Below are 23,132 nucleotides of genomic sequence, written 5' to 3' on the forward strand. Positions count from 1 at the left end.
GACAGGAATTTCTATTTTAAAAGGCCTAACTTCCTGGAGCAAAGAATAGGAAGAGAAGTATGCCGGTGATGCCAGAAATAATCCCCCCCAAAGTTGTTACACAAAGCATGCCTTTCTAACATTTCCCCCCCAAAATCAAGAACAAGATTAATTTTTTTAAATATCAAAAACCATCTCGTGATTCCATAAGAGGTGGGATTTAAAAAGCACTGTGCATCTATGATTATGCATGGGCATTTAAACGGAGAAGTATGAATAAAGAAAATGAGTGGGCATCGTGGAACCTTTAAAACATGGAGAAAGGGGATTGGCTGCCTGGTTTGATAGACAGGCAGAAGAGAGTCGCGTATAAACCGCGTTGCTCTCTTCCGCCTTTTCCAGCAGCAGTTGAGGAGGGTGAGCACGCGAAAAGGCGACAGACAAAGGTGAGACAGCAAAGAGGTGAGGAGGGGATGGGAAGCACAATAATGTTCAGCACTACACCATTCAGCTGGCATAATGCTATTTTTGCTGACATGCAGAAATGTCTCTGGATTTCTAGCTGCCATTTCCCCCCTGCACTCTCTCACCTTGAGTAAACACCAACATTTGAATTGTGCCTCAATGGAAAATGGTAACCAGGGGAGTTGTTTTGACACAGCAGAGATGTGGTCTCTAATAACTTGGTTCCTTCCCAGTGCACTCCTGCCATTAAGCATCAAGCAACCCCCCTTTCGTCTAGCCCCTTCATGGATTATTTTTTCTTGGGTACACTGAAATATGATGGAGGGTGGGAATGGGTTTCCATGGATACTTCAGCCTGATCCTGCGTTGAGCAGGCCGTTGGTCTAGATGGCCTGTATGGCTTCTTCCAACTCTATGGTTCTATGATTCTATATGAAGAAGATAAATTACATAATAGGCAGTCTTTGTCCTTTTGTTTTCTCCCTGCAGCGCCAGTTACAGACTTTTATGGATATTACCTTTGAAAAGATCACAAATACCGAAAGAGCACTCGACATGCTGAAGAAATTTGAAAGGTAAACATTTGTTAGCTTTACTCTTGGGAAGAAACAATAGATTGTAAAAATAGTAAAAAAAAAAAACTTTAATCGAATGGTGCATTAATTAGAAGGCATAGACTTTCATTAAGTCAGATGAACATTTTGGAAGGAAAAAGGAAACGCCTGATTACATGTTCCTGCTAGCTAGTTCAATGTGTAGCAGAAGTTTGTGTATGGGAGGAATGGTACAATTTGAACAACATTTGAGTCCAGTGACAACTTTGTAGCTCAAATAAAACTTTGTTGATCTTAAAGGTGCCCCTGACTCAAAGTTTGTTCTGTTGCCTCAAACAAGTACAACTACCCACCTGAATCTATGGTACAGTTTGTTTATCCACAAACAAAAATAGCTTTGATAACAACTCAAATTGATTTCCTTTTGGTTGTACTGGTTAAGAGTGGCGGTCTCTAGTTTGGAGAGCTGAGCTTGAGTTTGGAGAGCTGGCACCTCTGCATGGTGCCAGCTGGGTCATCCTGGGCTAGTCAAAGTCCTGTTAGAGCTGTTCTCAGAGTAGTTCCGTCGGAGCCTCACCCACCACAGGGTGTACCCTGTTTATGGGAGAGGAATGGAAGGGGATTGTAAGCTGCTTTGAGACTCCTTTGGGTCATGAAAAGTGGGGTGCATAAACCAGATCTTCTTCATAAATGGCATCATTTATCCTCCTACACCCTTCATTGGCAAGTCTAGAAATATCCCCCCCCCCAATTTATTTTCAACAGACCTTTGGATCCTGGAGATCCACTGGATGCTGCAGCAGCTGCTCTCTTGGGCTTTGGCCCTGTCCCTTCACAGCATCCATTCCTGAATCTCTGGCAGACCCTTCTCAGATGCCTCATGCCTCCCATCCCAGTGGTGGCCTTAGCACTCCGATCACCCTTCCTCTTGCATGTGACAGGAGAGCCACAGTTCCCACAGGCAGACCTCTGAAGACGGGAGGCCTCAAGCCCACTTCAGCAGCGCAAAGTAGGAGTCTGATTTGCCAAAGGAGGATGTTCCCTTAGTCATCTTCCTGCAGCTGCCAGGACAAAAGGGAAAAAACTAGAAATATTCTTTATCCATTAGTGGTTCAGGCTAGGGATGTTTCATAACCCATCCTACTTGTGTGCAGTGCTGAATGTCTGTCGGAATAGGCACCCCTTTCCCTTTGGAAGACCTCTTATTAATAACTAGCTCCAAAGCCTGTTCCGAAGAACGGGCCTAGAAAGGGTCCCCTCCCCTGGCCCCTGGCCAGGCAGCTTAAGGTGGCTTTGGGAGGCAGCTCGCAGCCAGATCAAGTGGGGCAGGCGGGGGCTGGGCAGCTCATTAGCAGGGCCGAGACAGAGCTCCTTGGCAGCCAGCTAGTCCGCTCCTTAGCTGTCCTTAATGAGCAATCAGCAGGCTGAGAGGCCATCGTCAGCAGGCCCAGCCTCGCAGGCCAAGAGGCCCTTGTTAGCAGGCCCTCCACCACGGCCCTTTGCCCAGGGACCCTCCCCTTACCTGCTACTGGCTCCAGGCACTGAGGCGTCTGAGAGCAAAGAGGCTAGAGTCCAGGGCCGGAGGGTGGGAGCTGCAGGGGCAGGGCCAATCAGGGCAAAGCTGGCTGCTCCCTGATTGGCCCTATTCCAACTTGGATAGCTAGCCACGTCCCACCCCCTAGGCTGTTTCATAAATATATAGAGGAGCAACAATGGATAAGGATAACAGTGGTAACAATGGTTGTTACTAGTTAGTTGTGCAGCAGCAATATAAATGATGTTGAATTTATTTATTATTGATTAATTGTATTTGTATGTTGCCACTCTTGGATGGTCAGGCTCGCAACAGCTAACAACAATTTAAGCACAGGTTAAAAAAGTAACATTCCTAAAACATCAACTAAAATCCCTCATCCCCTATACAGTCCCCTCTTGGCTACCATTCCCAGGTAAATGTTACATACTTAAATAGTTGGAGAATATCGGAGGCTTTCATAGGTTTACAGAATGTCCTTGCTAGCAAATAATTGTCCAAAATCTGCTTACCTTAAGGAAGTAACAAAGATGTGAAGAAGAAGAACAGTTGGTTCTTATATGCCACTTTTCCCTACCCGAAGGAGGCCCAAAGCGGCTTACAGTCGCCTTCCCTTCCTCTCCCCACGACAGACACCCTGTGGGGTGGGTGAGGCTGAGAGAGCCCTGATATCACTGCTCGGTCAGAACAGTTTTATCAGTGCCGTGGCGAGCCCAAGGTCACCCAGCTGGCTGCATGTGGGGGAGCGCAGAATCGAACCTGGCATGCCAGATTAGAAGTCCACACTCCTAACCACTACACCAAACTGTGCTTCAATTTTTGTCTAGAGGTTGACTTTACATGCTTAAGGACCCACTCGCTTAACTATACTGATAAAGATAGATTCAAGTGGGTGTTGGTCTGTGTGTTGGTCTGTGTGAAGCAGCACAGCAAAACAAAATCCGAGTCCAGTCAGGCGCCTTTAAGACCCCCAAAGATTTATTCAAGGCAGGAGCTTTTGAGTGCTTGTTTTGCTATCCTGATAAAGCTGTGAGTACAAAATACAAGAGATGACCTGGAGAGCAGGTTGCTAGAGGACCTGATGGCTCTTCTGAAGTATTTGAAATGTCGTCTCTTGGAGGAAGGCAGGGAAGGTTGCTGGTGGAGAGAATCACCAGCAACGGGTTTAAACTACATGTAGGATTTATTTTATTTATTTAGATTTTTATACTGCCCTTCCCTACGGCTCTGGAAAGTTACAGAATGGTACTTGCTAGATAATGGGGGGGGGGGGAATTTCACAGTTAGTAGTTCAGTGGAGTAGTTCAGCAGTGGAAGGGGCTGCCTAAGAAGGAGGTGAACTTCCCCTCACTGGCAGTCTCCAAGCAGCAGCTGGACAGATCCTTATTCTAGATGCTTGAGGCTGATCCTGCACTGAGCAGGGGGTGGGACTGGATGGCCTGCATGGCCCCTTCCCAATCTAGGATTCTAGGAGTCTATGTACTGGTGGTCAGACAGCAACTTCAGGATGACAGCTTGGCTCAGTTATGTTGAGCTCATCTTCATGACACATCACTTTGGTTTTGTGAATTGGCTAAAAACCACCTTGGAAGAAACAAGGAGCTGAGCTAACAGAGTGGACTCTGCAATTTAACATGTTTTCTGACTTTGGTTTCCTCACTGGTAGGTTAAGAATCCCCAATCTTGGCATCGATGACAAATACCAGGTGATCCTTCAGAACTATGGACATGACATTGAGATGGTCTCTAAACTGTACACCAAGCAAAAGAATGACCCCCCAATGGCTCGTAACCTTCCTCCTGTGGCTGGTAGGATCTTGTGGGCACGCCAACTCTTCCACAGAATCCAACAGCCCATGAGCCTCTTCCTGCAGCATCCCACAGTTCTGCAGACAGCAGAAGCCAAGCCTATTATCCGCAATTATAACAGGGTGGCTAAAGTCCTTCTGGAGTTTGAGGTGGTCTATCACCAGGGTTGGCTTCAACAGGTAATATGGCATGCTGGGTGCTTTCAACCACAGAGAACATTCAACCAACAGCTATAAATTTATTTTCTGATAATTGTTGGCACAGCAGAAACTGGGCTGGATCTTCAAAAGAGATGCAGCTCTTTGCTGTGTTCCCATACTCTCAGCAGTCCCTTACAACCCTGAGAATCTTGATTCCCAGAATTCAGAGAAACACATGAGGGTCATAGAGGAGGGGACAAAATCACACCTTTCTCCCCCTTCCACAGTGCAAATTTGCTAAAAGGTGACCCCACCCTCTTCCTCCAGACAATAGAAGGGATGGTCAAGGGCAGTGGTCCTCAACCCCCGGTCCAGAGACCGGTATCGGTCCGTAGATCAGTTGGTACCAGGCCGCAGCTCCTCATCCTCCTCCTTGGCTACTGCCTCGGGGGCTGCCCTGCTACTCTGCTGCCGGCTCACCTTTGGTACTCTCCAGTGGCTGCCATGGCTGGGGCTCCCCCTGGGCGGGCACTGCACAGCTGCTGCTGGCAGTGCCCCCCCAGCAGGCAGCAGGAAGTCAGGGGTACCGGTGGGAAAGCAAGTGGAGCAGGGGATCAGGCGGTGGCAGCAACGTTCCTCAACAAAAGTCTATCCCCCACCTCCGGGCCTCAGTAAAATGTTCAAGCGTTGACCGGTCCCCGGTGATAAAAAGGTTGGGGACCACTGGTCAAGGGGATGGCCCATGGCAGTGATGGGCTTCCTTGGGATGTCTGGAGTAGTTCTCTGATGCCTGAAAGCAGGTAGCCACATCACCATCCCAGCTCTGGGATTGACCTTGAGTTCTGGCAGTTGCCCTTCAATATAATGGCCAGTACAATTCCCCAGTATTGAGAAGGACAAGAGCGCTCCATTGGGTTATGGGTTACATCAAGGACAGATTGAATTAACCAATGTTTAAATAAATATGTCCACAATCAGATATTCCTAGTTTAAAACTTGGGATGTAAGAGATAGGGTTAGTACTAATGAATGGGAGATTGCTGTCATATAGAAACCTGAATAAGATTGGTGAAGATTTGTGTGGGAAGATCTTTTCCTAAGGGATGACACTGGAAAACCTAGTTTCAGGAAACCCTGAAAAATTCCTTTTTCAGAAGGTCTTTGGACAGATTTTATTTATTTTATTGTATTTCTATACTGCCCTCCTGTAAGGTTCATCATCTACATCCTTATCATAAGAACAGCAACCCTAATGGTGGGTTCCAAAGTTGAACCACAGAATTATAACTGCAACAATAACTTCTAACATGAACCTTTCGCGAGGTCAGTTTGGGTTCAAATTATGGAGGGGGTAACTGGGGGACGAGTGGATGTTATTGACTTGGTCAGCCTGGTGGATGACCTCCTATTTACAGGCCTTGTGAAATTGTGGGAGTTCAGGAAGGGCCCTGATCTCTTCAGGGAGCTCGTTTCACCAGGTGGGGGCCAGGACAGAGAAAGCTCTGGCCCTGGTTGAGGTCTGCCGTGCTTCTTTGGGGCCAGGGATCACCAGCCAGTTGGAGGTGGTGGAGTGTAAAGTTAATTGAGGGGTATAGGCATAGAGGCAGTCTCTCAGGCACACTGGGCCCAGACCACATATGGCCTTGAAGGTGATTATCCTGTTGAAAAGGAGAAGTTAATTATTCCCCAGAGGGAAATTCTTATGTCAGTTGTTTTTAGGAGTCATGATGGGCATGGATCCAGTGGACAAATTGTTGGCCTCCTTGTAGCTTGCATCCTGTCCACTTCAGCTGAGAGTCATCTGAAGTGACTCAGTGTTCTCCCCAGAGGCAGCCAAGAGGCCTCTAGCTGTGTCTAATGTTGAAGGGGGGTCACGACGGAGAGTTGAGATTTTGTCTGCATAATGCTAGTTCGTCTTATTGTGCATTTATTTTTCTCTTTCATCTTAGAGGTTCCAACTTACCCCAAAGGCATTCTAATAGATTAATTAACATATTTTGCACTCAGAAGGGCCCAGGGTCAGTCCCTGCATCTCCAGGCACAAGTGCGGCAACAAACAGGCCACCAAGAAATTTCTGCCTGTGGCCTCAAAGAGCCACTGGCTGAGGAGACCCAGTGACAAGTAAAGAAGGGGGGAGGGGTAGCAATATACAGGTACCCGAGCATGAAAGTTCAGCTGAGTGTATTTGGGTAAATAAAAAAGGAGTAGGAAATGGGAGTGGTATTATTGTGGGGGTCTGCTGTAGACCACCAAGCCAGTCAGAGGACTTGAATGAGGTACTGCTAGACCAAATTACACAATTCTCAAAGAGGGGGGAAACAGTGGTCATGGGTGACTTCAATTACCCAGATATCTGTTGGAGGACCAACTCTGCTAAAAATGCTAACTCCAATACATTCTTGACTTATCTTGCCAACCAGCTTCATTTCCCAGAAGGTATAGAGGGAAACCAAGGGCTCTGCTATTTTAGACTTGAATCTCATAAATAGGGAAGACCAGATAGATGAGGTGTAAATAGTGGGCACACTAGGTTGTAGTGAACATGTAATATTGGAATGTACAATTGTGGGAAAGAGAAGACCTTTATGTAGTCGAATGTATAGAATTGATTCATATATGTAGCCGTGTTAGTCTGAAGCACCTTTACAACCAACACTTGAAAGCTCATGCCCTGAATAAATCTTTGTTGGTCTTAAAGGTGCTACTGGAGTCTGATTGTATAGCCTGGACTTCAGGAAAGCAAATTTTAACAGACTTAAAGGTATGTTGGGTCCCATGGTCAGAAATGGGAGTCCAAGAGGGCTGGGTGTTTCTTAAAAGTGAAATACTGAAAGCTCAATCACAAACAATTCCCTTGAGAAGAAAAGATGGACGGAGCCTAAGGAAGCCAAGGTGGCTCCATAAACAGCTGTCAAATGATTTGAAGTATAAAAAAGAGTCATTCAGGAAATGGAAGAAAGGCCTTATTACCAAGGATGAGTCTAAACAGATAACCAATAATTTTAGGGGGGTGTTAGAAAAGCTAAAGCTCAATATGAGCTTAGGCTAGCAATAAATGCTAAACATAACAAAAAAGGCTTCTTTAGTTATATTTCAAGCAAGAAAAAGAATAAGGACACCATAGGACCACTGTGAGGACAAGGAAGTGAATTATAATAGATGATGATGATGATGAAGAGAGGGCTGACCTGCTCAACTCCTATTTCTCCTCTGTCTTCTCTTGTGAGGGAAATAGTGTTCAATGTGGCAAAAACATATCACAGCAGGGGGGATGGTTGTAGAGGCCTAGGATCACTGTTGGGGCAGTTTCTCAGTGGAACAGGCTTCCTCGGGAGGTGCTGGGTTCTCCATCTTTGGACATTTTTAAGCAGAGGCTGGAGAGCCATCTGACAGAGAGGCTGATTCTGTGAAGGCTTAAGGGGGTGGCAGGTGACAGTGGAGGAGCGAGAGGGTTGTAAGTGTCTTGCACGGTGCAGGGGCTAGATGACCCATGAGGTCCCTTCCAACTCTATGATTCTATGATTCCATGATTCTTTGACTCTATGATACTAAACTGGGAGGTGTAGCAAACACAACTAAAGACAGAATCAGAATACACGATGCTCTTGATAGGCTTGAGAAGTGGGCTAACTGAATAAAATGAAATTTAATAGGGATAGATGTAAAGTTCTGCATTTAGGTTGGAAAAACCAAATACACTAACATAGGATGGGGGAGACTTTTCTTGTCAGTAATATGTGTGAAAAGGATCTAGGATACTTAGTAGACTATACATTGAACATGAGTCAACAGTGTGACTTGGTGGCTAAAAAGGCAAATGGGATTGTCATGTCCAGATCACAGGTGATGGTACTGTTTTGCTCTGGTTCGGCCTCACTTGGAGTACTGTGTGCAATTTTGGGCATCGCAGTTGTAGAGTGCTGAAGACAAACTGGAGCATGGATGTCCAGAGGAGGGTAACAAAGTTGGTGAGGGGTTTGGAGACCAAGAATTATGAGGAAAGGTTGGGGGAGCTTGGTCTGTTTAGCCTGGAGAGGAGACGGCTAAGAGGAGAACTGACAACCATCTTTAAATGGCTGCCATACAGAGGATGGAGCAGAGTTGTTCTCTCTTGCCCCAGAGAGATGGACCAGAACCAATGGGATGAAATTAATTCAAAAGAAATTTCATCTTAACATCCGGAAGAAGTTCCTGACAGAGCAGTTTGTCAGTGGAACAGGCTTCCTCGGGACGTGGTGGGTTCTCCATATTTGGATATTTTTAAACAGAGGCTGGAGAGCCATCTGATGGAGAGGCTGATTCTGCGAGGCCTCAAAGGGGTGGCAGGTGACAGTGGATGAGCGATTGGGATGTGAGTGTCCTGTAATCTGCGGTTGATTGGACTAGATGACCCAGGAGGTCCCTCCAACTGTTATTCTATGATTCTATGATTCTGTGCTCCAAGTAGTGTCAATCTTGGTTTTACTTTGGAAAACTCTAGTCTCAGATCTTCCTTGTCCTCTGATGTCTGGGGCATTATGTGTCTGCAGGTTGAAATAACGAAAGCAGGACTTAAGGCATCCTTATTAGTGAAAGCTCCTGAGACTGGAGAAATGTTTGTGAATTTTGACCCAGAGATCCTCACCTTGATAAGGGAGACGGAGTGCCTGGCACACATGGAGCTGGAAATTCCACCATTTGCTGCAATTCTCCAACAGAAACGTGATGCCTACAAAGAGACATTTAATAAACTGCAGGTATTCTTTCACCATTTAGGTAACTTTTTTAGTTCTATAGCAAAGTCCTGAGCAAAGTGAGTTGCTCAGCCATTTCATTTAATCGTGACAAATGTAAAGTTCTGCATTTAGTTAGGAAAATCAAATGCATCGCTGTAGGATAGGTGAGTCTTGTCTTGGCAGTAGTACATGTGAAAAGGATCTGGGGGTCTTAATAGACCAGACACTGAACATGAGTCAGCAGTGTGACTCGGTAGCTAAAAAGGGAAACAGGGTTTTGGGCTGTACTATAGTGCCCAGTTCATGCAAGGTGATGTTGCTGCTTTACTCTGCTCTGGTCACTTGGAGTACTACCGAATTCTGGGCACCACAACTGAAGAAAGATGTAGAGAAACTGGAGCGTGTTCACAGGAGGGCTGCAAAGATTGTGAGGGAGCTTGGTCTGTTTAGCCTGGAGAGAAGACATATAAGAGGTGATATGATAACCATCTTCAAATACTTGAAGGGCTGTCCTAGAGAAGATGGAGCAGAGTTCTTTTCTGATGCCCCAGACGGTCAGACCAGAACCAATGAGTCGAAATTAATTCAAAAGAATTTTCGGCTAAACCTCTGGAAGAACTTCCTGACAGTTAGAACAGTGGAACAGGCTTCCTTGGGAGGTGGTGGGTTCATCTGACAGAGATGCTGATTTTATGAATTTAGGCAGATGGTGAGTGGGTGGGCACTTAGTTGTGAATTCCCACATTGCGCAGAGGATTGTATTAGATGACTCTGGAAGTCCCTTCCAATGCTATGATTCTGTGTGAAATTCAGGGAGACAGCCTGCTTTCTTGTGACCTTGAAATGGAATCTTTGGAACTGTTCTCAGCAGAGCAGCTCACCAGCGGCTCCTCGAACCCTGTTCCTGCACCATCCAAGGCTGACAGGCTGCATTCAGCTTTGTGGGAAATATAGGTTTGGGCTGGCATGTCTTTAAAATATCCAGAGGGCATAACTCAGGGTTTGGGTTGTGTGTGTGCTGAAGGATTTATTGTACCTCATTTCAGATGATGCTGTCCGAGTACAAGAGAGTGAAGTCAAAGATCCCAGCTCCCCTCCATGTGTTAATGACTCTTCATCAGGCAAAAGTGGATGATGCCATGCAGCCCGGTTTAACCACACTGAGCTGGGCATCCCTGAACATCGAGAAGTATTTGCAGAACGTTCTGGATAAAATTGGTAGGTGTTCTGTTGGCAAGAATCTTCTCCATAGCAGTGCAAACCGTCCTCTTGTTGAAATGCAATGCCTCTGATGTTTGGATCCAAAATATGTGCTTACACCTTTTTTGATGAGACCAGAAACTACTGAGAACACATAAGAGGGCATAATGGAAGCCATGTTGTATCAGCACCATTGCCCATCAGGCTTTCTCCTTTAATAAGCATAGAGTCACACAGAGAATTTAGCCCAGAATGGTGTCTTTTTGAAAAATCAAGCTATTCTGTAAATAATATTGTTAATTCTGTGAATCTAGGATATTCACTGGCCCCTCATTGTAGTACTGACCTATGTTCAATTTTCCTGTCTGTAAAAGTTTTTTGGTACATGGATCCTCTGTGTATGTATGTGTGGGTTGATAGGTTGATAACTGACCTCTGAAGAAGAGCCATTTGGCTTAAAATGTGTCAGGTCAGCACATTATTGTCACTGTGTTACTCAAAGGGTTACTCAAATTGCAGTATATTTTCTACTGCAATTTTAATATATTGTTTTTAATTGACTTTGTTAGCCCTGTGCAATTAAATGTGCTTTTAATAGGTTCCTGAACCTTTTTGGTTCCCAGTTTCCCATCAGTTCAGCACACAGGTGCCATCAGGAAGTCACACAGACTTCATAGAACGGTGATGCTTTCATTAATATTCCTAAAAGCAGACCTTGGGTGAAAGAAATCTCTTTATTCAGGAACAAGCAAAACAGGACTTCACTATCTTGCTAAAACTAATGCTAAAACCCAAGCACCCCATCAAACCCATATCCTCCTCCCAATTCAGCATTCGGGCATGGAAACTACAGATGACGCCCTCCCGTTCTCTCGTAGTGCTTCCCGAAAATGAAACTACTTGTCAGACGCGGGATCTCCGTCTGGTCTCCGAGGACACAGAGATAACCCAAGCCCAGGGCAGCAACTGATTGACTACTTGCCCCTCTCAATGGAATGGCAGGGGCAGGAAATACCAACCCCTGAACCCTCCCCCCCACATCTTCTGAACCCTAGCTGACCCATCCCAGTGTCAAAATCCTGTTATCACAGGCTTTTGCCATTTCCTTTTTTTGTACTCACCTTTTGCCTGTCACTCTTACATTTGCCCTAACCCCGTTTTGATCCCTTGTTATTCATGACTGTAGGCGTGAAAGTAGCTAGTTTAGTACCTCTGGGATTCTGGCATTGGATTGTTTGGTGTCGTGGGAACTGCAGGAATATGCCATCTCTACCCCCCCCCCGCCTTGAACAGCAGCTTTTGCTTTTGGCATACCAAGATGCATCTGGACAGTTTTGTGCCCAAATGGGCGATCAGAGGGAGTGATGGGGCCATGGTTGATAAGGATGAACGGATCCCAGCGAGCTCAGCCTTAGCAAGAACTTAGAGATGCTCACATTGTTGTTTTTTCTATAAAGCGATTTTCTTCAACAAAATCTGCTTATTGAGAGCAGTCTGGTGAAACCTCACACCCAGCTAACTACAAGCAAGTAGAAATGAAAGGCAAAAACACCTAATATGGAGTCACAATAGTCAGGACAAGAGCATGTTGATACATACACCGATGCAGGGGCTTGACAAGAACAAGCTTTGAGTCCAGAGGCACCTTTAAGGTTTTATTTACGGTGTAAGCACATGAAAGCTTTTGTTCTGCTACTTCAGGCCAATGCAGCTGCTCACCTGATTGTATATCTTAGGGTTGCTTTTGCCACGGAACTGTCTAGTTCATTCTGAGGACTGGGTTGAAACAGCTAGAATGGTCGGATCACACTCCAGAAATTTTAGGTCACAGAATCTGTTTCCTCAGTTGCCCTTAGGAGTGTTCTAGTGACAAAAAGCATGCCTGTCTCTCCGCTGGTAGCAAGGTTAAGGGAGGGTCTTTAATCTTTTAGAAGTAACGCCACTTCCTTACAGATAGATTCAGATAGCAGTTGTGTTTGTCTGAAGCACCAGAACAAAATTCGTCCAGTGACGCCTTTAAGACCAATACAGCTTTATTCAAGTTATAAATGTTCATGTGCACGCATATGTCTTCAGATTCAGGAACTGAAGAAGTTGCATTCACATGAAAGCTTATACCTTGCTGGTCTTAAAGGTGCCACTGGACTCATGTCCAACTCTTCCTTACGTTTTACTGTATTGTCACCTAAAGCACAGTGCAAAGATTTCTCAGAGTGCGTGGCTTGTGAATTGTCCTCACTCTCCTCTTTGACCTCCCAGCTGACCTTGAACTGTTGCTTGATCGTGTGAATGACTTGATAGAGTTTCGCATTAATGCTGTTCTTCAAGAAATGAGCCGCATGCCCCTCTGCAGCCTCCCTGAGGAACAGCCCTTGGCCTGTGAGGAATTCTCTCGCCAGACAAAGGTACCCTCCGGGAGGCCTCGTACTCCAAGCGGGGTTGCGACACACCCGTTTCTGGCTTGTTTTGTTATCGATTGCCTTTTTATACGGCTCCCCCTTGCAGCTCAGGGCAGCTGAGCACAGTCCAGCGTACATGTACATACTCCCAAGAATAAAACAATGTATCACAATAAGATCTCTACAGTGGATATATCAAGATGGGGGCGTTTCTGAGAGTACTTTGGCTTGAATCTTCCTGGCAGCCAGAGCAAAATGTGCCAACCTCTGTGAGACATAAGAACCAGTTTGTCAGAATAAGAAGATGTGTGTGATCCTGGCAAGGAATTTGTCCCTAGGTCCTGAATAAAGGGGTTGTCATGAGGGTCAGTTCATACTCTGAGGAAAGGTGCTTGCACTCGAAAGCTCATGCCTTGAATAAATCTTGGTTGGTCTTAAAGGTGCTACTTTTATTTTATTGTGCTACTTCAGACCAACACGGCTACCCATTTGAATCCGTAGATGTTCGGCATAATGGGACTTCTATCTTTTGAGTAGGCTCCCATACTGGACCTTAACCTATTATGTTTTGGTACTTTGTTATCTTCTTTATTACAACGTGTCATCCTCAACTAATTTTTTTCTGCTGGCTTTACATTCCTGGTCAAATAGGGTAAGATGATGGCTTTAAAGGTTTGTTATTGATAAGCAAGCGTTTGAGCAAGCTAATTATGTTGCCGTAGGAGTCTGTAGTGTCACTGCTGGACTGCAGAAGGGCAGAGTGGTGAGATTTCAAGTCCTCACTCAACAGGGCTTTAGCTGTTTTACTTCGCAGGATTACTGACCACTCCATCCTTCTATAACCTGGAGCTGTAACTTCAGCAAGGGCAGGTCAGGGCGGCAGAAGGATGTGGCTGTTGTAGTTGAGCCTTAAAGGACAGTGAGTCTTAATGGAGTATTGCCCACCTCAAAGTAAGCCATATCTGTCAGTGGGGCAAGAGATGCTGCTATGGAGTCAGTGGGGCTGGCTCGACAGGAAGGGAGAAAGGTAAAGATACCGCCAAGCTTATCCAGCTTAGAACCACGTCAAACATAAAGATTAAACAAAGAGAACAACTCCAATAGTTTCAGAGTGGGCTGGTTAATAATGGTGTCTTGTGAGAATCCTCCGAGAAGACACGATTTGGAGATTTGTGCCTGCCCTGAGTCAGAACGGCCTGGGCCAGTCTTAGCGTTAAAATCTCCACAAAGGAGGATTATTTGGGAGTTAGGCACTTGGGAGGAAGGTAAGGGTTTCGAGTGTACAAAAAAGCTGATCCCAAAGTTTTCATTTGTCCTGTGACACTGAGAGGGACATAGATGCTTATACACAGGCGTGGGCCCTTGATCAATAAACTGGGAATATCCTCTGGTCCCTGTAGAACTATTAAAAAGAGTGGAAAATATTTATCTCTTGAGGCTCACTTGTGTGTGCACTAATCACCATGGGGATCTAAGCCTATGGCAAAAGAGTGGGAAATATCACCCAGGAGTCTGAGAGAGCAGACCGGGCTGCACCTGCCTCTTCCCCCCACCCTGCAGCAAGAAGCTCGCCAGGCTGCAAGCAAAGCGGCCGCTTCGCTCACGGCCCAGCTAGCTTCGCACTGCGAGGGGGGGGGGGAAGAGGCAGACACGTCTGCCAGCATGCCAGCGGACGCAAATGTGCTTGCGCGGCAGCACTGCGCATGTGTGGAGCTGTCATGCGTGCGCGTTTGTGCTCTCTGGCTGGGCACAAACATGCCTGTGTGGCAGCTTTGCACACGTGCGTTTGCGCAGTGCTGCCACACATGTACATTTGCATCCTGCCAGTGGGCCCAAACACGCATGAGCGGTAGCTCCATGCATGCGTGTTTGCGCGGCGCTGCTGCTCATGCGCGGCGCCCGGGCTGCCGGCTCTCCCCCACCCCCGGACGTGGCCCTCAACCAGGGAAAGGTTGGTGACTGCTGTGAGAGAGCATTGTGTCGCCCGAGGTGTGACCTTGTTCAGTGTACCTCCTTCTCCAGGCCCTGACTGTCGCCCATCTTCCAGGGAGCCTGACGCAAGAGTGGGCTTGGAGGCCGTTTAGATTCTGATTCTTTTTTCCTGGCTTTGTCAGTAAACCCTGTTTGAACTCTAGTCACGGAGTGGAGTGTGAAATAGAGCTCCCTTCTTTGCAGGAACTCTGTGTGAGCGGAGCACGCACTTTGCACCTGAAAAGCCTGCTGGTGGAAGAAGCAGCCAATGAGCTAATAAATATGTTATTGGATGTGGAAGCAGAAACCAAAGGAGAGACCGAAGAGAAGCCTCTGAGCAGAAGCAGAACTGAGGACAGTCGTGGAGGTAAGGAACGGCCTTCAGACGCTGCCTTGTGACTGGCCTGAAGGAACTGAAATGATCATGAAAAGGAAAAACATTCTTGGACCTGAATTCATTAAGCAAGTTATAGAAATATTTTCTTTTGCATAATGTATTCTAATTTTTGTTAAGGGTCAGGAAATCACGCATGCTTCTTGAATTCTGCCCTAGAACATTTCTGCAGGACTGGCTTACCTCATTTTCTCGTTGAGTTGAGCCCCTTTGATGCGTTGAGTTTGCAATACTCCTTCTACAACAGGGATTTTGAACAAGGCTGTGGCCTGCTTAATGTACTCCTCACTTAATTCAGAAGTAGTCTGCAATGCCTCCCATCGTGAACATTTCCTTTGTGTGTGTGCGGGTGTGTGTCTCTCTGTGTGTGTACATGCTCAGTAGCTTTACAATGAACTTTGCAATGGGAAAGGAAGGTGAGTTTCCATTTTTATTCTTGCCGCTGGGAAAGCCTTGCTAGTTCAAGGTCCATGATAAAACCACAGCTTGCCTCCATTTTCACCGTTTGTTCACGTGTGTGTGTGGCTTCACATAAGCCGCAACATAGTTAAGCAACTGCACTGTCAAAAATAAAAAGCTCACTTTGTAATGTGATAAGTTTTCCATGTTTTCCAAGCCCTCCCAATGAGTTTTCATTGGGTAAACAGTCACACAACATTTACACAAGTGCAATATATCCCCCTCCCCCACCTGTATCTTAGCTTCCCGAGAATCTCCAGGCTTCTGCAGGGACAGCCTGCTGCGCTTGGCAGTGAAAGAGCAAGGGTCAGTTAATTCCGCCATCCAGAGAGTGGCCAGTATATGGAGAAAATGCGTCCCTTTCCAAGCCTCCTCAGGGCCGCCAGGAGGGGAAGAAGGTCTTCAGAGGAAAGGAAGTTGTCTCTGGCCACTTGGCCAAGCCTTCCCGCCCGAGCTGGGGCACGGTTAAAAAAAAGAGAACTCTACCCATAAACTGTCTCCTTTGGAGAGGGGATCCTGTGCGGAAGGCACTGTTCTTGCACTGCTATACACCAGTGTACTGAAGCCTTATGTCTTAATACAATTAATATGATGATGATGATTTTGTAATTTCTTACTCGCTTCCCCCCAAAGGCTCGAGGCGGGTTACAACATATAAAACCCGTAATCAAACTTAAAAACCAGTATCAAATACAATATAAAATACACAATAAAATATCAACCCCATAAAGCAAGATGCTGTGGCACAAAATACTCTTCCTGGACCCAAAATCTCTCAACTAATCCAGAGGGGAAAGGGGCAAAGAGGGTGCCGATGACATTCGCTACTGCCTCTCCAGTGGGGAAGCCCTGATCTGCCTTGCCGCCCGGCCTCAACCATAGACCTGGTGAAAGAGCTCCGTTTCGCAGGCCCTGTGGAACGCTGAAAGCTCCCGCAGGGCCCACAGCTCCTCCAGGAGCTGATTCCACCAGGTTGGGGCCAGGACCGAGAAGGCCCTAGCCCTGGTCAAGGCCAGGCGAGCCTCCCTGTGGCGATCTGCTTCCAACTCTATGATTCTATGATTCTAATAAATTAGTACCCGTAGGGCATAAGGCCCTGCGGGGGGCATAGGGTGACAGGAGGTCCCTCAGTTATGCTGGGCCCAGACCACGTATGGCCTTAAAGGTTGAACCTGTCGCCCTCACCTTCCTCAGCAACCTGTCCACTTCGGGTAATGAGAGTCGCCTGAAGCCATCAAACGTCATCTCCAAAGGCAGCCAATGGGCCTCCAGTTCATTTACTGTATTAACCATAGCAGGAAGGTCACAGCGGAGCGACAAGAATGAATTATCATAGAATCCTAGAATCATAGAATCATAGAGTTGGAAGGGGCCATACAGGCCATCTAGTCCAACCCCCTGCTCAACGCAGGATCAGCCCTAAGCATCCTAAAGCATCCAAGAAAAGTGTGCATCCAACCTTTGCTTGAAGACTGCCAGTGAGGGGGAGTTCACCACCTCCTTAGGCAGCCTATTCCACTGCTGAACTACTCTGTGAAAAATTTTTTCCTGATATCTAGCCTATATCGTTGTACTTGAAGTTTAAACCCATTATGCGTGTCCTTTCCTCTGCAGCCAACAGAAACAGCATCCTGCCCTCCTCCAAGTGACAACCTTTCAAATACTTAAAGAGGGCTATCATGTCCCCTCTCAACCTCCTTTCCCCCGGTCTCGTTCACACACAGTGTTACCTAGAAGCGTATCCCCCATCCACTAGGCTTGCTTTTCATTTTTCTGACCCAGATACATTTTTCATTTTTCTGACCCAGATAAACTTATCTTTATTAAATTGCATCTTGTTCTCATTTTTCCATTTTTCCATTGTGTTCAGATCTCATTGAACTCTGTCTCTATCTTCCGGAGTATTTGCCAGTCCTCCCAATTTGGTGTCATCTGCAAACTTGATGAGTAGTCCCTCCACCCCCTCATCTAGATCATTAATAAATATGTTAAAAAGTACTGGGCCGAGCACCGAGCCCTGAGGTACCCCGCTACTCACCTCTCTCCAGTCTGATGAAACACCACTGACAACAACTCTTTGAGTGTGGTTCTCTAACCAATTCCCTATCCACCTAACTATCTGAAAATCCAGATTGCAGTCCTTCAATTTATCCATCAGAACATCGTGGGGAACCTTATCAAAAGCTTTACTAAAATCCAAGTATCGACATCAACCGAAATTCCACGATCCAGAAAACCTGTCACTTGGTCAAAAAAGGAAACCAGGTTGGTCTGTCACGACCTGTTGGAGACAAATCCATGCTGACTTTCTTGGATCACCAAATTGTCCTCCGGATGTTTGCAGATCACTCCCTTTAATATCTGCTCCATTATCTTCCCCACAACAGAGGTCAGACTCACTGGTCCGTAGTTTCCTGGGTCATCCTTCCTCCGTTTTTTGAAGATCAGAAAAACATTTGCTCTCTTCCAGTCCTCCAGGACATCTCCAGTCCTTAAAGAGGTCCCGAAGATGATGGACAAGGGCTGTGCAAGTTCTCTGGAAAGTTCTTTGAGCACTCTCGGGTGCATTTCATCCGGACCAGGGGATTAGACCAGTGCAGCTAAATGCCTCTCGACAACCTCTCTATCCATGTTAACCTGCCACCCAGACACTATCCTTTGGCTACGGCCATCTCTAGATGTGCCTAAACCCTTTGACCTGTGGGAAAAAACAGATGTAAAATAGGCACTAAGCCTTTCTGCTTTCTCTGCATCTTCCGTTAGAGTTTGTCCATCCGCACCCAACAGTGGGCCTATTGCCGCCTTTACTTTACGTTTGCTCCTCAGATAACTGAAAAATCTTTTCTTGTTACAATGGGCTTCCTTGGCCAATCTTAGCTCACTCTCAGCTTTGGCCTTTCTGATGATTGATCTACAGTGCCTAGTAACTTGTAGGTACTCTTCTTTAGAGCTCTGTCCTTCCCTCCATTTCCTGAACATTTTCATTTTCCTTCTTAGTTCCTCTTGAAGTTCTCTGTTCATCCAAATAGGCTTCTTAGAGCTCCTGCAGTGTTTTCGTCTTTCTGGGATAGTCATTGATTGAGCATGCAATAGCTCTTGTTTGAGTAGCGCCCACCCTTCACATGCTCCCATCCCTTCTAGCATTGTCGTCCATGGTATGACACTCTTCATGTCTCTGAGTTTATTAAATTTTGCCCTACGAAAATCCAACATCCACGTCTGGCTACAAGCTTCCTTGGCTCCCCATCTCAAAAGGAATTCTATGACGACATGGTCACTTCCCCCTAGGGTCCCCACCTCCTTCACCTCATCCACCAACTCTTGCCTGTTGTTCAGAATTAAGTCCAGTAAGGCTGAACCTCTTGAGGGTTCATCTACCATTCAATAAATGAAATTGTCAGCCAGGCAGGTCAGAAAGTTGCATGACTGAGCACATCTGTCTCCACTCCCCTCTGCTGACAGCTCAAAGGCAGCGCTTGCTTTTTCATCGGCTTCTGGGTAGCTTGTGAAAAGTTTTTCTCTAGCCACCCTCGGACTCCTCCTCCTCCCACTCCTCAGTTTTTCTTCCCCTTTGGGCTGCTCAGCTTTCCAGTTGAGGGAGAAAGATGGTTGCAACCTGCTTGCACCTTACTGGATTTGTGGCGAGTTTCGTGGGCTGGATTGGCTTGATCGTGGCCACCTCCACCAGCGACTGGGTCGTGACATGCGGCTACACCATCACCACCTGCAGGAAGATGGATGAGCTGGGGTCCAAGGGGCTCTGGGCCGACTGCGTCATGGCTACCGGGCTCTATCACTGCAAGCCACTGGTGGACATCCTCATATTGCCCGGGTACGTCCAGGCCTGCCGAGCACTTATGATGGCAGCGTCAGTTCTGGGACTCCCCGCTGTGTTCCTCCTGGTGACCGTCCTGCCTTGTATCCGAATGGGAAACGAACCTGGAGTGGCCAAATATCGACGATCCCAGCTGGGCGGAATCCTTCTGATCCTCTTGGCCTTGTGTGGTATCGTGGCTACCATCTGGTTCCCTGTGAGCGCTCATCATGAAACGGTGATCATGAGCTTTGGATACTCTCTCTACACGGGCTGGATCGGCTCTGCTCTTTGCCTCTTTGGTGGCTGCATCATCGTCTGCTGCTCTGGTGACGCCCAAACGTTTGGAGAAAACCGTTTCTACGACGCCTCGGGATCCAGTTCTCCCAGCCACGCTAAAAGCGCCCACGTATAAAACGCTCTGGAGACTTCGTACCTTCCTCGACTGCTTTGAAATGGGTTGGTGGGTTTTCTTGGTGTGTTGAATTTGCGTACGTCTTCGTGCACAAGGTGGCCGTATCCCTGGGCAAAGAACTGCCCAACTAGCACAAGTAATCTGATATTGTGAAAGTATGAAACAGATATGATTCCCTTAATAGACCAGATCAGTCTCTGAATTGGTCCAATTGTCCATGTTTGTGTGCTCATGTTACTATCAAAAAGCGTTAATTGGTCTGGTCCTTATCCTTTTTCTTTTCTATCTCTCTCTCTCTCTCTCTTTCAGAAAGTGAGCTAACAAATGCAGGTTGTTTTGAATTGTCTGCCTCATCTGTAATTTTCCCAAAATTAAGTTACCATCTCTTCTTTCCCCAGCACCCTGTTTCAAGGCCATTGCAGGGACAAACTTATGATGAAGTGGGGAGGAAGAAGCTGTATTGTTCCATCTGCACAAATGTTTCCCTTTTCATGAGATTAGGGGGTTTCTCTTTGCTTTCTCTGCACTCTTTTTAAAGGAATCTGATCACTTTCGTAACAGTGTTTTTGTCTAAATGCATCAGTATGAAGGAGGCACAGCCAAATGTTTGTAATTACAAGGTAAACAACAGAACATTTGTACATAGTCTTAAATACAGGTAATGGGACTAATCCCCAGACTACCACCCTTTTTTTTGTACAAGTATGTTGCTAAAATGTACTTCTTCTCCCACCCACCCCCTTTTTTTCTTTCCCCCAATTAATTTGTATTCTGACATGCACTATTGAAGTGGGTCTTATCTAAACTGTATCCTATAATCCATCAGATGCCAGTTCAGCAAAATCCAATGAATACTAATGATGCCTTTGTTCTGAAGTACTGTACAGTATCCAGAAATAAATGTTGACATTACTAGGGGAAAAAAAAGAAAGTTGCATGACTGAGGACGCTTTGCAGAGTTTGTTTCCCAGCACACATCTGGGAAATTGAAGTCACCCATGATGACAAGGTCCTGCCACTTGGATATTTTCTCAAGCTGCTCACAAAGTGCAGCATCCACATCCTCTCGTTGGTCAGGTGGTCGGTAGCAGACACCAACCACCACACTGTTTGTTTTCCCCTCACTTATTTTCACCCAGATGCTTTCCACTGTAGATATGCTCTCCTTCACTAGAATTTCCTGACAGGTAAGCCCTTTCCTCACATACAGTGCCACTCCTCCACCTCTCCGATCTATTCTGTTTTTTCTGAACAGTTCATATCCATCCACCATTACATTCCAGTCATGAGAATCATTCCACCAAGTTTCTGTGATGCCTACTAGATCATACCTTTCCATCAGCATGAGAAGTTCCAGCTCTTCCTTCTTATTGCCCATGCTTCGGGCGTTAGTATAAAGACAACTGAATCCTTTTACTTTTGGTTCCCTGTGAGCTGGCCTTCCTGGTTGGGCTGCCTCCGATCATTTTCCTTCCATACACTCCCTATGTTGATCGTCTCCTTCCCATTGTGGCTTCAGTTTAAAGCTCTCCTGATGAATCTCCCCAGGTTCCTGCCAAACACATTCTTCCCCAGCTTTGATAAGTGCAGTCCATCAGGTGCTAGTAGGCCTTCCTCAAGAAAGCCTATCCCATGGTCCCAGAAACCAAATCTCTCCTGCCGGCACCAACTACGCAGCCAGTGATTCACCTCCATTATCTTCCTCTCCCGACGCATTCCTCTTCCCTTGACAGGCAAGATTGAAGAGATTAGAATTAAGAGTTGCCAACTCAAGGTAAATGGGTTCAGGAAAGTGAGGCTGGGTGTTGGTGGGATTAGTCCAATGTTGAGTCAGTAGGATTTAGAGAGACTCATTATCATAAGTCCAGACCGTGAGGGGGAGGGGGGCACTAGATAGCTATGCTTATTCACACTTCTAAACTACATGTTCAGGCTTGTTTCTGACTAGCTGTCGGGAACCCGCTTGCTAACTGAAAAAACAGGGTGCCCCTTGAAGAAAACGTCACGCCAGGCCGGGTGGACGATACAACAGGAACAAGCTTTATTTCAGCAACGTGGAGTCCGCTGGTATGGAGTAAGAGCTTCCACCGAACTCCAGGTGGAAGCTCTCTTTTATACAAAACCCACCTCCTTTGGCTGTATTGCCCCACCCAGTACTTCCGGAGGGAACATGCTGATACAATCATGACTCATGCACATATGCGAGGTTTTCTGGGGTTCCCGATGGCCCATTTTCCTGGAACAAAGGGCCATCTCCGGGCCCTTGTCAAAAGGTGGAGGGGGACATTGAGGTTCTTTAGCGGCCATTGCCACCTCAACGATCGGGTGGGGCGCCCAGCTGCCGGCTTGCCTGTGATCACCATGCCCTACCTCCGTGATCGCGGGCGCCTCTGATGGCGGGGTTCGGTCTGGTTCCCAAGCCACCAAGGACCGAACCACGACATTCTGCCCCCCCAAAGGTCCATTCTCCAACCCCCCGGGACGGCCAGGATACCGCTTGTGGAAACGTTCAGTGAGTCGGGGCGCAAGGACGTCCGCTGCCCAGACCCATTCCCGGTCCCCCAAAGCGAAGTCCTTCCATTCCACGAGGTACTGCAACTTCCCCCTGTGGAGTCTAGAGTCCAGGATATCCGCCACCTCGTGGTGCTCCCCCCCCGGCAGGACCTCGGGCGCTGGCGGGGAAAACACGGGGTGCCAAACGTCACCGTCCGGAGTTTTTTTTAGAAGGCTCACGTGAAAGACGGGATGGATGTGCCGGAGGTTCTTGGGGAGCTTGACCGAAACTTCGTTGATCGGGGCCAAGACCTCGAAAGGCCCCAAAAACCGAGGGCCTAGCTTCTTGCTGGGCAAATTCAACCGGAGGTTCCGGGTGGAAAGGTAAACTCGATCCCCCGGTCGGATCTCCTCAGCTGGTCGTCTCTTCCGGTCGGCGTCCTCTTTCTGCGCTGCCTTGACTTTGTGGAGCTGCTCCTGCAGCGACTTCCAGCAGCTCCCGGCACGCTTCCCCCACTCGCGAAGGTCGGCCGATTCCCGGGCGGGGACCTCTCCAAGCTCCGGGAAGTGTCTCAGGTCTGTCCCGTAGACGACGGCAAAAGGCGACATCTCCGTGCTGCTGTGGTCTGCGTTGTTGTACGCGAACTCGGCCAGGGGGAGCAGGGGCACCCAGGTGTCTTGATGATAGGAACCGAAACACCGCAAGTACTGCTCCAGTACTTGATTAACCCGCTCGGTCTGCCCGTCCGTCTGGGGGTGGTAAGCGGAGCTCAGCCCTTGCTCGATGTCT

General features: G+C 47.1%; 1 protein-coding gene and 2 pseudogenes across 3 annotated transcripts in view; 2 read left to right on the forward strand and 1 right to left on the reverse strand.

Annotated features, from left to right (window-relative positions):
• The window catches only part of DNAH5 (dynein axonemal heavy chain 5), a 323,270-nt gene that overhangs the window by 70,074 nt on the left and 230,064 nt on the right, over positions 1 to 23,132 (forward strand). For 2 of the 3 annotated variants that reach the window (XM_077353359.1, XM_077353360.1), the window contains exons 13-18: positions 934 to 1,019; positions 4,199 to 4,520; positions 9,012 to 9,218; positions 10,244 to 10,415; positions 12,657 to 12,802; positions 14,972 to 15,134. In XM_077353359.1, the coding sequence (XP_077209474.1) occupies positions 934 to 1,019; positions 4,199 to 4,520; positions 9,012 to 9,218; positions 10,244 to 10,415; positions 12,657 to 12,802; positions 14,972 to 15,134 (1,096 nt within the window). Of the gene's footprint in view, positions 1 to 933; positions 1,020 to 4,198; positions 4,521 to 9,011; positions 9,219 to 10,243; positions 10,416 to 12,656; positions 12,803 to 14,971; positions 15,135 to 23,132 lie in introns of those variants that run through there. The other variant, XM_077353361.1, reaches the window with a different exon arrangement.
• On the reverse strand, positions 1,666 to 2,049 carry LOC143845186 (large ribosomal subunit protein eL37-like; annotated as a pseudogene).
• On the forward strand, positions 19,039 to 20,618 carry LOC143845185 (claudin-11 pseudogene; annotated as a pseudogene).

Source organism: Paroedura picta, chromosome 9 (genome assembly GCF_049243985.1).
Source record: "Paroedura picta isolate Pp20150507F chromosome 9, Ppicta_v3.0, whole genome shotgun sequence".
Classification (NCBI taxonomy): domain Eukaryota; kingdom Metazoa; phylum Chordata; class Lepidosauria; order Squamata; family Gekkonidae; genus Paroedura; species Paroedura picta.